Here is a 13,584-nt window from a genome sequence, read left to right as displayed (position 1 = left end):
CCTTTCCACCTAAATGTGCAGCAGGAAATACTATCCTAAATGATGTTGTTCTCATTTTACACGACAGATGAAAGTTTTAGCTGAATCCAAAATTTTTTTGTAATTAAACAATTCTTTTGTACCCTAAATAACTTTTTAGCTTAATTAACATTTCCTGCAAGCTTGGCCTAATACGTCACATCATTTTCAAGTGGATTAATCATGTCATCTGGCATCACAAATCCATATTGAGTTTTAGATTTCATCATTACACATTTTAAAAGTGTTAAAATTAACAGTGTATTTCCAAACCAGTGACCTTAAACTAGTCTTACCTGCTGCAGACAATGAAACTGTGAAAAGTAGGGGCAAGCAACTTTCTTTTAAAATAATTAAGTTGATTGAAAAATCTTATAATTCTCTTGTCCTCGCTATATTAATCTCATTTGCTTGTAGCTTAATGTGTGTGTGTATTTTGATTCTTATAGTTTGAATCTGAGCTATCCCCCAAAAGCTACAAGCTAATGCTATTCCTGCATTAATATTCAGAGGTGCAATGATTGGATTGTGAAAGCTGTAATCTAATCAATCAGTCCATCTAGTTTGAATGGACTGACTAGGCATGAATGTGGGGCGTGACTAGGAGGTGGATAGGGTGGTGGTGGTGGTGGTGGTGGTGTGTGTGTGTGTGTTCTAGAAGGGTGCATCTGCTCTTGGCCACTCCTCTTTCTGCTTCTGGGCTGCCAGGAGCTGAGCAAATTTCCTCCACCTCGCCCTTCTGATTCATCTTGGGTCCAGAGCAATGGGATGGGCAGACCATGACTAAATCTCTGAATTCCTGAGCCCCAAATAAAATTTTCTCCTCTAAGATGTTCTTGGTCACAATGATGAAAAGGTGATTGACTGTTTAACACCAGTTTGATATCACTATTCAACTTCTCATTTATTGAGACAAAAATTATACATGTTAAAGAATAAATAAAATATTTTAGAACAATTTTTGGAAAGCTGTCTCTTTTTTTTTTCCTATCTAGAATAAGAAAATCAAACTCTTCATAATCATTACAAAGATTACAAAAATGATCTTTTATTGAAGGCATCATTTTTAATTTTTTAGTAGCACTGATAACATTCATTAATTTGTGGGTCTTTAGGATTATTGGTGACTGAGGTTGTCATTGAATAATTTGTTGACTTGCTTGGTGACTGTTACTACTTTTCAGTTAGTTCATAAACCCACGATATCAGTTGATCATAACTGCTGCTTCATCTGTTGCATAATGACGTTGAAAAAGGAAGAAAGTTTTCCTGTGGAATAATTTTGAAGAGTTTCACATTTTGGCAGCTCAGCATCCATTGTCTGTTCAGTTGGAAATAAATTTTCCACTTAATATTTCCATTCTCCACATCCATACTTTCAAGTAAAACTTCATTATTATGTAGATTACATATATTCACTTGCAACAAAAATTCTGATGGCCCATTATTTCATAACTGATTGTACCTTTTCAGATTTACATAGATCCTTCTACATATATCATTGCCCAACAGAATAAAGAAAATTATTTTTAAGTTTCTTACCATGATAATAACTCATCTATACCCAGTAATGTTTTCTCCAATTTTGTTTAGATTACTACATATTGCTATCATTTGCGCTATTCTGTAAGAAACAGGACCTTATATTAATCAGATTAAACTTCAAAACAAAATTCAGGGACAATATAATTTTTAAGCTTTCAGTAAATTTCTTGTTTTTCCTGGTATTTTCCCCACTTTTTAATTGGTGCATTATAGTTATACATAACAGTGAGATTCATTGTTACATATTCATAGGAGCATAAAATTTGACAACCTTTCCCTAAAATTCTAAAGTCTTTATCTTTTCTTTATAAAGGGTTCATTTAATCACGATGGGTTCATCTCTTAGATGAATTAGAAAAAAAAATGTCTTGTCCCACAGACATATTCAATCTGATACCAACTTTCAACCTTAAACTAGTCTTACCTGCTGCAGACAATAAAACTGTGAAAAGTAGGGGCAAAAATCTTATAATTCTCTTCTCCTCGCTATATTAATCTCACTTGCTTGTAGCTTAATGTGTGTGTGTGTATTTTGATTCTTATAGTTTGAATCTGAGCTATCCCCCAAAAGCTCCTGTGTTAATGCAGGAATATTCTGAGGTACCATTCAGCCTGATACCATAGTACTTTATGAAACAAAAAATTATGGGGAAAAACATCACATTTTGGCAAGTGTCGTTACTGGAAGAAGTCTGCTGGAACTTCATATTTGCTTCTGCTTTTAGTTTGCTGTAAAACATTCTTTGGGATGAAGTTTATTAAGAAAATCCCATTTCACAAAGAGTTGGGAAAGCAAGCATTTTAAGTCTTTTCAGATACCCATTTTGAGACTATATCATAAATGTACAAGTTATTTTTTGTTTTTGTTGTTTTTTTGGACAGGGTCTCACTGTAAGGGAAATCCCACGGAACCACGCTGGACACAGGAAATCACATAAGGGAATTTATTAAGCAAACAGAGTGTCTCCCTGCAAGGTAAGAGAAAAAATGAGAGGAAAATAGAATGGAAAGAGAAAGGGCGCCTCGGGAGAGAGTGGAAAGCCAGGAGGATAGAGAAAAGTGAGGAGGACAGACAGAAGGATGGGAAAAGATGGCGGGAAGCTACAGTAAACAGTTGAATTCCGCTGGGTAAACGGGGACCAATATCTGAGAAGGATACTTGCAAGCCTGACTGATGAACCAATAGCTGGCCAGGATGTTCACAGATTGACAAGTGGTTGGGGGGGGGATGACTGCAACGGGAATGGGCCGGGGAGCAGCTTTATACAATACACTCACTGTATGGCCCAGGCTTCCAATTCATGAACGTCCCATGAAAGTTGCTTCAACGTCCCAAGTGGTTGGGATTACAAGGGCATGTCACCATGCCCTGATAAGTGCTGGTGGTAGTTTCTTTTTCCTTTCCTTTCCTTTCTTTCTTTTAAATATTTTTTTAGTTGTAGATAGACATAATACTTTATTTTTATGTGGTGCTGAGGATCTGACCCAGTGCCTCACACATGGAGGACAAGCACTCTACCACTGAGCCAAACCCAGCCACCCATGGTAGTTTCTTAAAGATTAAGTGCAATGAAGAGACTGAAACCATATGAGTGAACTTTTTGTACCTTATACACTGAAATTTATTGGTTTGTCTTGCAGTCAAATTGCTCTTTCATGATTTCATAATGAAGCCAGAATTAAAGACAGGCAATTAGTGTAGATAAGGCCAGATGGAGAAAATGGAGGCTGGTTTTGATCTGGGAAGTCGGGAAGTCGAGACTGACCCTGGGACATTGGAATGTCAGTGTCTCCAGAGTGCTTTGATGACCAAGATTACCTGCCAGTGCTACCCCTCCCCAAAGGTTGCACAAAAGGAAGCTGTTAATTAATGCCCCTTAGGCTACTTCTCGTCCAGATCACTCCATCTAGGCCCTTCCAGCCCATTTGCTCACTACGCCCCTCCACCTCCACCATTCCACCGTCTCCCAGTCGCTGTGCAGGGTGTGTGTGTGTGGGGGGGGGGGGGGGGGGGCGCGCGGATGAACAACATAAGGGAGAAGAACGCAGGAGAACACGGAGGCAGGGCGCTCTCACTCCTTGGGATACCAGAATACCAGCCATGGCCCCCTTCCCTCTCCCCGAAGTCTGCATTACTACCTTAAATAAAACCTGCTTTACATGCTTGCCTCGCAGTGCTTTTCTAATGCTCAAACTTCAACATATGAGGAAGCAGAATTAGTCACCTAAAGGGCAGTATCAATAACATCATGCACTGGTCACTGGACATTTTGTTCACAAAGTTATGCAGTTTTTCCAAATGTGCAGTGGAAAAAACCCTGTTTCATATATTTGAGTGAACAAGAGTGGAAAAGAAAAATATCTAAGAATATAATTGTCTTTTGAACCCCATGAATGGGTCACAGGTTCCCACTTTGAGAACCACTCTCTTACATTGTTTATAGGTTTTGTAGCCAATCAACTTCTGCAAACATCAGAGACGGTTAAAAAAAGTTGAGTTCATTTAACTAAATTGAACGAACCTAAGTGCGAAGTTTAAGACTGTAAACAAACAACAAATACGACCCAAAGGAAATAAAAATCACCTATTTTTGCCTTCCAGATATAATATAAACATGTTGACCCACTGGAATCTCTCAAGAACCGGTTGTATTTTATTAATTTATGAATTTCAGATTTAGCCATTGGCTGGCACTCCCTAACTCTCGGAAAAAAAAATTTTTTTTAAAGTATTTGATAGTTTTGTAGCCTGTCCTTTTCATTTAGATGTGTGGCCAATTCCTCACATGTATTTCTTTAGAGGCAGGGTCTCGCTGAGTTGCGAGGCTGACCTCGAATTTGCCGTCCTTTGGCCGCAGCCTCCCGGGTAGCTGGGATTTAATGGACTGGGGTCTTGGCTCAGCGGTGGAGTGCTTGACTAGCATGTGTGAGGCACTGGGTTCGTCCCCGTGCCCAGATGGAGGGTCACCTGGGGCTCCCTATCCACCAACAGCCCGCGACCTCCGGCACCCTGCGGGAGGCCGGAGGCCAGGTGCCGCTGGCCCTGGTAAACAGTCGCCGCGGAGCGATCTCGGCGACCCGCCCAGAAACGCCGAGCATGCGTCGAAGGCGCCCCAGCCCCGTCCAGGGAGGTTAGAGGTCGCGAGGAGGGCCCAGCGCCGTGTTACGGAGGACTCCGCTGCCCTCGCGGCTCCAGGGCGCATAGGGCGGCGCTGGGCACGCGTGTGCAGCCGCCGAGGGCTGCGCCCCGCGCCACCCCGCGCCCGGTCCCAACGGCGCCGCCGCCGCCGTCGGAAGAGCCCCGACTCCGGGCCCCGCCGGCTGCGCACGCACTTCCCTTCCGCGGCAGGAAGGGCGGGCGCCGGGCGAGCGGGTGCGCCCCACAGGACGCGCATGCGCCGTTCGCCCAGAGGCCCTGGAGCGGCTTAGCCGCGCCGTTTCGCCACCCCGCCGGGAGTGCGCCTGCGCCGTGGCCGGGGCTCTCCACCTCCGCTTCCCCTCCCCCTGACCCCCGCGGGGGCTCCGGCCCGGCGGGACCATGTTCACCAGCACCGGCTCCAGTGGGCTTTGTGAGTACTGGCCCTCGTCGTCCTGGCTGCCGCCTACGCGCTACCTTGGGCACCTCCTTCAGGCTGGGGGCCGCGGGGAGCCTTGGGTTTGCAGGAGCTTGGGGGGCCGGCCCTTCATCCCCGCGCCCCAACCTTGGTAGTTCCTGCCCCTCAGGTCCCCGGGCTTCGTCCCCACCTCAGCCAGGAGGGGCGAGTGGGCACGGAGTCGCGCCGCCAGCCGGGCCCCCTCCGTGAGCCCCAGGTGCGATGCGCAGCAGCTCCAGTGGCTGCTGCAGGTGGGCAGGGCAGTTAGGCTCGGGCTGGGTGTCCTGGTGTGCTCGTGGCCCGGCCCCGTGCCCTTGGCGGCGCGGCCGCCTGGCTGTGTAGGGGCTGCCCTGGTGGAGGCGGTGCTGGAAGCCTGCCCCCTTCACTGTCACCTGCCCCATTCATTTAGGGTTCAGTGGGACCGATGGACTCCCCCACATGCAGAATTCCACCTCTGCTGCAGGAGCCGACCCCTCAGTTGACTTAGATGGATTTCTTCCTCAGTCTTCGTGAAGAGTTTTTAGACAAACAAAAACTGATTAAAGTGCTTTAAAGTGTAGGGGAGTTAGAAGTCATCCGGCCAGAGAGCGTACACTTTGCTGCTGGATGTGCTTTATTTTGCTGGAGTGTCAGCCGTGGTCAGCAGGTAGAGGGCAGGGAGATGTGTGCAGCCTTTGAAACAACTTTTTATCATCGCGTTGCTTCATTGACTTTCGGTAAAGTGGAGTGTGGCAGCCGAACAGTGCGGAGATGAGACATTGATATGCCAGCAGTGAGCTGTTTGACAGCTATAATTTTGCAGTCGCTTATCATTGCTAGTAGTTCCTATTTCTATGGATGTGTAGTCGATGTTGCCAGAACACAAAAAAGCCTGACATTTCTAAATAGTAAGTTCTGTGAATGTCATGAATCTTTTTCTGAGTATACCTATTTTAAGTCTGAGAGTGAGTTACTGTCTCAACCACAGGCATCATTTTAAATCTTCCTCACTTCTCAACTTCTCAGGTTTTGAAGTGAGTTTAATATTTATGATTTCCTTTGTTTCATAATTAATTTGATTTATGGAGACTTTCATGCAATGGACCCAGAGTCCACAACAACTAGTGAATTAATCTTCCTCAAACTACCTTTGAATGAAGAACTTATGATTGGTGATGAAGTTGATATTCAAGAAGGTAATGTGGTTTTCCTGGGATCACACTACACTGGATATGAAATGAACAATAGGATCCTTCAATTTTAGTTGTTCAGCATTTTGAGTTATCCTTGCTGATCAGTAGACATATAAAAAATCAAAAAGATAAAGGGGAAATCCATTATTAGTTGATGAACCGTATTGACCATTAGATTATATGGGCAAAGTGTATTCAAATTAGATACAGGGTGACTCTGGGGAAGGTAATTCTTTATTTCTTATGGCACAGGCAGGTGAATTCTAGGAAAAACACTGGTGCCTGGGGAGAGGCGTGTTCCCAGGGTCCCTCCTCAGCTATCTTGTCTTGTCTCAAAATAAGTGTATCTGCAGTGTAAGAGTTGATTGATAGGATGGCCCTTCCTCTTCAGGCCGTGTGTTATGTGCTCATTTAACAAACAGTTTGGACATTACTGTGGGCTGTGAACTGTGCTAGGTACCAGGAACACAATGATGAATAAGTCTTAATCCTTGTGTTTGGTGCTTACAGTAGAGTTTAGGCCATTTTTCCCGGACTGGTCATTTGACAAGTCAACATGTTAGCAGTTACTCTGTGTTGACTTTTTTTTTTTTTCCTGGCAAAGATACCCTCTGGGAGGGAAGTGATTTCCTTTAGATATGAAGTTGTGTGTCCATTTTGTAAGTCATAGCTCTGCTCCTAAGTATCCTAAAGAAGGCTAATACATGGGCCTATCCCTGCACTCAGGAGAACAACAATCTCCTTTAAGGAAGAAATCCCTGCCACTTCTTGCACCTGAGTATTTCCTGCATTTTATGACTAGTAGATAATAGTGTTTTAGTGTTAAACTTAACTTTCTCCTCATTCATTCACTCAACAGGTGTCTGTTGAATACCTTTATAAGCCACACACAGTTTATGAACAGAGGATAAAGTGATAAACAAGGTAGAGACTGGCATTATATAGGTTAACAAGTAATTAAAATTACATAGTGACGTTATGAGTAATGGCAAAAATTGAAGTTATGTGGAATACTGCTTTAACATGTGGTCAGGCAAGATATCTGGGAAGGTGACATTTGAACCCAAATAGTGTGAAGAATCCAGCCACATCAGAAATTAAATTCCATGCATATACGAATTTGTTGAGATGAACCCAACTATTATATATATGAAGAAAGGGAATATCAGACACAAAGAGCAAAGCCAAGTGCAACCGGGTGCTTTCAAGTTAAAGTTAAAGAAAACTTTCAAGTTAAAGAAAACTTCAGCCAGGGCAGTAAATCAGGGCAAGAGGGGCTGGGGAGATAGCTCAGTTGGTAGAGTGCTTGTCTTGCAAGCACAAGGCCCTGGGTTCGATCCCCAGCAACACACACACACACACACACACACACACACACACAAAAAAAAAAAAAAAAAAAAATCAGGGCAAGGGCTTTCATGACTTGAAACTGTTGCTTTCTGGCCCATCATCCAGTTATGCCTGAGTAAAAGTGCATGTAATGTTCATGACTTCTTTAGGTTCCTACTTATATAGCAGTGCTGTCACTCAACTGTGTTGAGTAATATATCTCATTTATTAACGTTTCCATTATTTATTCACTTCACAGTATGTTCACTGTGCAGTGATGCACTCAGCCAACACCTCCATGTTTATGTATCCAGGTGTAGTTCCTGAGCAGTTCAGTGTCCAGGGTAGGATTAAAAAAAACAAAACAAAAACAAAAACAGCTGTGCTCAGTGCAGGGCAGGACAGTGGGTTTACTGCAGTGGGATGCTTGCTTGTGGGGGGGCACAGTTGTTAGGACTTCACAGTACAGGTGATATACATGTCACTTTTTTTATTAGACCATTGTAATTATGCTTAGTAGTTGGGTTCATCTCAACAAATTCTTATATGCATGGAATTTAATTTTCCTCATGTTCATGTTCTCCCCTCTCTCCTTCCTCTCCCATTCTTCTTCCTCTACTGATCTTCCTTTTGTTCACCAATTAATTATTTTTGATTGGTTCTTTCTACTCATACATAAAGTTGAAATTCCCTGTGGTATATTTATATGTGCATATGGCATGGTTTTTAAAAATTCATTCTGCATTTTCCCCCCTTTTCCATCCACCTCTCTCGATCTCCTTCTACTCTACCGATCTTCCCTATGTCTTTATGATATCTGATCCTCCCTTCCATCTTTATTTTGCTCTAGCTTCCACATGAGGAAAAACATTTGACCCTTATTTTCTTGAGACTGGCTTATTTCACTTAGCTTGATGTTTTTTGAGGAAAAAGTAAGAATCTATCAGGCCTAACAGTGAAGAGAGGCTCTGTGAGGGATGGAGCAAAGCCTGGGGGTTGTTGATTAGGCTGTAGTGGGCAGCTCCTTTGGTGTGTGGTGCGTTTGCCAGAGGGCAGTGGAAGGTGGAGGCGGAACCTGTAGACATTTTAATCTTTGAAGAGGGAGAAGAGGCAGAGCTGGGGAGAAGACTGAGTCTTGGCCAAGGAGGTGGAAGGATGCCAGGGAGCAGAGAACTCCAGAGTAGTAGTTAGTAGCCTTAAATGCTGCAGAGATTTCCAAAAAAGGACTTAAAAGTGACCTTTCTGGAAAGAAAGAGGAAGCCTAGGGCCTTTCCAGAATGGCTTGTCCAGTAACTGGGGAGAGAAGTGAGATTATGGTTGACTAAGGAATGAGAAGAATAAAAAAAAAATGGAGGCAATGAGCTTGGGAATCACCTTCAAGAGCATCAGACCTGAAGGGCGGTGAGCGAGTTGCAGTGGGGCTAGTCTCAGCTGCGGGGAAGGTTGCTTCAGGTTGAGAGAGACTTTAGCTTGTTCATTGTTGGGAAAGACTCAGTGGGGAGGATGGCTTGAAGATACAGGAATGGGTGATGGGACAAAGTCCCGAGAAGCAGAAGGTAATCACCATCCTGGGCCAAGGCAGGTGTGCTGCTCATTGCCTTGAGAGGGAAGACAGGAAATTACTGTTGGTGATGGGGAAGTGAATTCCAAATGCTGCCTGTTCCAGCAGTAAAAAAGCAATCAGGGCAATTTCAGGATGTACACCCTCCGGGACCCATCCCCAGAATCACATCCAGAAGGGCTAATGTGGATATCAGAAATCTGAAATTTTTTTTTTTTTTTCAGTGCTGGGGACAGAACCCAGGGCCTTGTGCTTGCAAGGCAAACACTGTGCCAGCTGAGCTATATTCCCATCCCAGAAATTGGTATTTTTACAGGCTCCCTAGAAGAGTCAAATGAACAAACATTTAGATCAAAGCAAGAGGATGGCCAGTAGGAAGGGCAGGGAGAACAGTCCAGTGGGGAGATGCCAAAGGCCCAATGAAGATCTTAGCAGTGAGAATGGGTGGGATAGAGAGAAGGATTTAAAAGGTGTGTAGGCAGGTAGCTGGTGTCAGTCAAGTTATCGGATTGTCAGGTGGAAGAGGAGTTGAAGATGACTCTGGTTAGTGGCTTAGACAACTGGGTAGATAATGCAGTTACCAACGCAGAGAGGAGGAGGAGCTACTTTTGGGGAAAGATGAGTTCAGTCTTGGACCCATGTAAGGTCAAAGAGCCTGCAAAGTCCAGTTGGAGATACACAGAGCTCTCTCGCCTTCCTGGGTCCTCCCTGCCTGGTTTCTTTCCTCTCTTTAAAGCAGTGAAGCGGCCTTCTGACTGGGGTCTGCCTCTGCCTACTCTTGACTCTTCCTTGCCTGCCTGTTCTAGTGCCACTCATTTCTTCTCTGCCATCCTCTCTTCTGAGAGTGAGCCTGGCTCATGCTTAGAGCTGATGATGCTTTCTCCTGCGGGTGCCCCAGTGACTTTCTGAGACTCCCTGAGGGGGAGCCTCTCTCTTGCTGCTCTGTTCTCCTGGGGGTGCATCTTTGTCTTGGTGAGTCGAACTGTCCTTCAGATCTCTGATGGTGAAAAGGAGGACAAAGAGAGTTAACACAGTAAAACTTCTGGAATTTGCCCTGGCGAATGTTTTTAACTGGATCCTTCTCCTGAGCATCTACATACAAAAGCATCGCCTCTCCTTGGCCTTCCCCGCACCTTCCCAGTTGTGGGCTGCTGTCTTTCCAGCTGTACTTCTTGAAAGATGATTTTCTCTAATTCTGCTCTCTGTTCACCAGTTCTGCTCGTGGCTCGCCTCCCTTCACTCCTTAGTGCTCTGTAGCTGGGCTGCTGTTCTTCAGTGCCACCTGCTGTGTGGGGATGTGTTCTTGGTTCACTGCAGCTCAAGCTGCCCTGGATGAGGTGACCAGTGTTATCCATACCAGCGAATCAAATGGGTGCTTCTCAGTCTTCATCTTGGTGAAGCGTTCTCTTGCGTTTGGCCTTGAATGCTTGCTTCTGAAATTCTTCTTGACTCTCCATCCCCTTCTGTGCTTCCTTGGTTCCCTTGTTATCTCCTGAGCACATCTACTTAATTTCATTTATTATCTTCTTTTATTTGGCACTAATGGGTCATTGGTTGCTTTAGGAGAGCAGTTTCAGAATGTCTATCAGGGTCAAACAGGCTTTCTTTGGGGGTACGAAGTGAATCGGAGGTAGAGTAGAAATAGATTGGAGGGATGCCTGTGCGTTTAGACAGCCAGGTGAATCTGAATGAGACACAGCTGGACTCAGCCCTTTGAGGACTCAGAAGTCCTCCAATACGCAGGGTGTCCTGTAACTAAAATCCACACCGTGCTGCGAGGGAACCAGAGCAAGTGCCTCAGTCTAGAGTGGGAGGTGCAGTGCTCACCTGGGTTGCCACTTCTTCCTGAGGAAACTGTTTACCTGATCCAAATTATTTGTTAGTGAACCTTGTGTCAGAGGCAGTTAGAGAGGTTTGATGACCCCGAGGTCCACTGGTCAGCCTGTGACATGGGCCTATCTCACTGAAAAGATGGACAAGCCCTAAGGACTGGTGGACCTTCATTTCAGCTGGGGATCCTGCTCCGGAACCTGAATACCGTGTCCCCATGTAATGCTGAGACGGACACCTCCAGTGCTTAGCACGGCTGCTCCTTTATTTGTGCTGACAGGAAGGACCAAACCATGTTCTTACTGACATATTCCTAAGGACGTGTTCACTGTGTTGAATGTATAACTTGTGGGAGGTGGAGTAGCTCTGCATTTTGGTCTCACCAGCCCTGTAAGTATTACCCAGACGGAAGCATTGTGCCTGTGTGAGAAGGTGTCAGGCCTGTGGGCTGCCCCTCCTGCTTCAGTTCACTGAGTCAGCAGGTAGGCATTTATGATCTTGCCACTCTTCTGGGTTCTCACGATTTAGTGGTAATTACAAGACCATTCAAGTGGTGGTAATCTTAGGTAACAGAAGCCATGAAATAGGCTCATTTAAAAAATCAAGTTTTCAGTTCAGTATATTAATCAACACTTAAGCCTTCAAAGGTAAGAATTTTTCTCCCAGTTTGGACTTGTTGGCAGCCTTATAATTTTGCATGTTGGGGTGGAGCCTCCGTTTGGTAGGCTGCAGCCCTTGTATTTTGGTAACTCAATGGAAACTCCCAATTTTATCATTTGTTTTAGTTGGGTGTCTGTTTTATGAGCCAGGAGTCATTTTGCTGGCCCTTTTAAGGGTGACTTTAGGTCTACTCATTTCTGCTCTAACCAGGCCTGGGTTTCCCAAACCCTGTGTAAGTGCCTTTAGAGCCTGATGTTGGGGGTAAGCTGTTCTCCACATAGCTGAAGATTTTGGGGACTTTGGGCATTTGAGTACTTCTGAAATGCCCAGTCTATTTATTCATACATTTTAGCTAAGAAGGAAAAGTAGATGTTAACCAGGATGGGACAAGTTTAAGAGAAGATGCTTTTAAACATTTTAAAAGTGGGATTAGCTACTTTATAGAAGTGTTAGTATTTCACTTAGTTTTCTTTATCTTTTCCTACTCACTTAGGTACTCGTTTTAAAATAACTGATTCTGTTATAAAACAAGTACATGTTCATCAAAGGAACTTCTGAAATGTAGAAAAACATGGGAAGAAATAAAATGACATTTATTGGCATTTGGGTGTTTATTCTGTTTTTCCAGCAAAAATGAACAACCAGATAGGTAAAAATAAATTTATCACACTCAAATGACTGTGTAACATGCTTATTTCACCAAACAGGATCTCCTAAAGTGTAATCTTGGTGACTGTGTTCTGTTGTTTGCATCCTGCTTTTCACCTCCCTTACTGCTGGCTGTACTTTCAGAATTAGGTGTTTTTCTTCTTTCTTTGCTGCTGTAGTCATAATGCTGAGAGTATCTTCATTTTTAGATATTCCTAGAAGTGAAAGTTTAAAGAAAGTACATTGTCTCATAATTTTTGATGCATACTGCTGAAGTCCAACCCCAAAGGGGTCTCCATTCCACTTGGAGCTGTGGAATTTAAAATGTCACCAGCAGTTTAAGGGAGAAATATTGCTATACTTACTACATTTAATCTTCACAGCTGCCCTGTGGGGGGATAGGTTTCATTCCCTGTGCCCCCCACAGGTGAGTACATTGAAACTCAGAAGACAGTTTGTCCAGGATCATGTAACTAGTTTGTAGAAGAGCTGAGATTTGTCCCAGTTTTGCCTGCCTCCAAAGCCTGTATCCTTTCCACTGTATCATGCCACATTAATAGTTTAGTCCCTTTAAGGGAAATGTCATAAATAAAGGGACATAAATTGAGTCCCTTTAACTTGTTATGTCTGAAGCTTTCAATTATGTGAGCATAATAATTATTCAAAGTTACCATGTGTGGTATATTGGTCATTCACATCTAGGACAATGGGACCGAATGGGTTAGTGGAAAATGACAATGGCAGTATAACTCGCAAACCTTAGGAAAGAATCATGATTTAAATGAAACTCTCTGTGTTTCTGGCCATTTTTCAACCAATAACTAGTATGTGAGGACTCTTAGTTCTGTTTAGAGATCGCTTAACCACACGCTGGGCGCTGCTCTCAGCAGTTCACGCGTATTCATTCCGTTCTCCGCGCTGCGCTGCTGCCAGTTCCCTCCTCTTCTCTGCAGCACCAGATGAGGACACTGAGGCACAGCCAGGCAGGGGAGCGGGACTAGAATTCGGCGGGTCAGCGTATGCGCTCTGCACGCTGCTGCCTCTTAGGCCTGGAGACGTGCCGGCAGGTGTCCCTCTTGGCCCCGAACTGAGCTTCGAGCTTCGCAGGCCGCTGGTGAAGACACCAGCTCGGCCTCTGCGCCACTGCCCTGGCCTGCCGCCCGCCTCGCGCCCGGAGCCCTGAACCCGCCCTGCCTTCCTGCTGGCGTTCAGTCCACTTTCTTCCTGC

The 13,584-nt window shown here is 44.6% G+C and overlaps 1 protein-coding gene across 1 annotated transcript in view; it reads left to right on the top strand.

The window, feature by feature from the left end:
- The first annotated feature begins 4,723 nt into the window (after nucleotides 1–4,723).
- Nucleotides 4,724–13,584, top strand: part of Ubac2 (UBA domain containing 2) — a 161,119-nt gene continuing 152,258 nt past the window's right edge. Inside the window, exon 1 of the mRNA XM_047554529.1 lies at nucleotides 4,724–5,132. Coding sequence (XP_047410485.1) covers nucleotides 5,102–5,132 — 31 coding nt within the window. The 5' untranslated portion in view covers nucleotides 4,724–5,101. The remainder of the gene's footprint in view (nucleotides 5,133–13,584) is intronic.

Source organism: Sciurus carolinensis, chromosome 5 (assembly GCF_902686445.1).
Source record: "Sciurus carolinensis chromosome 5, mSciCar1.2, whole genome shotgun sequence".
Classification (NCBI taxonomy): Eukaryota; Metazoa; Chordata; class Mammalia; order Rodentia; family Sciuridae; genus Sciurus; species Sciurus carolinensis.
This window is presented reverse-complemented; position numbering and strand designations above follow the sequence as displayed.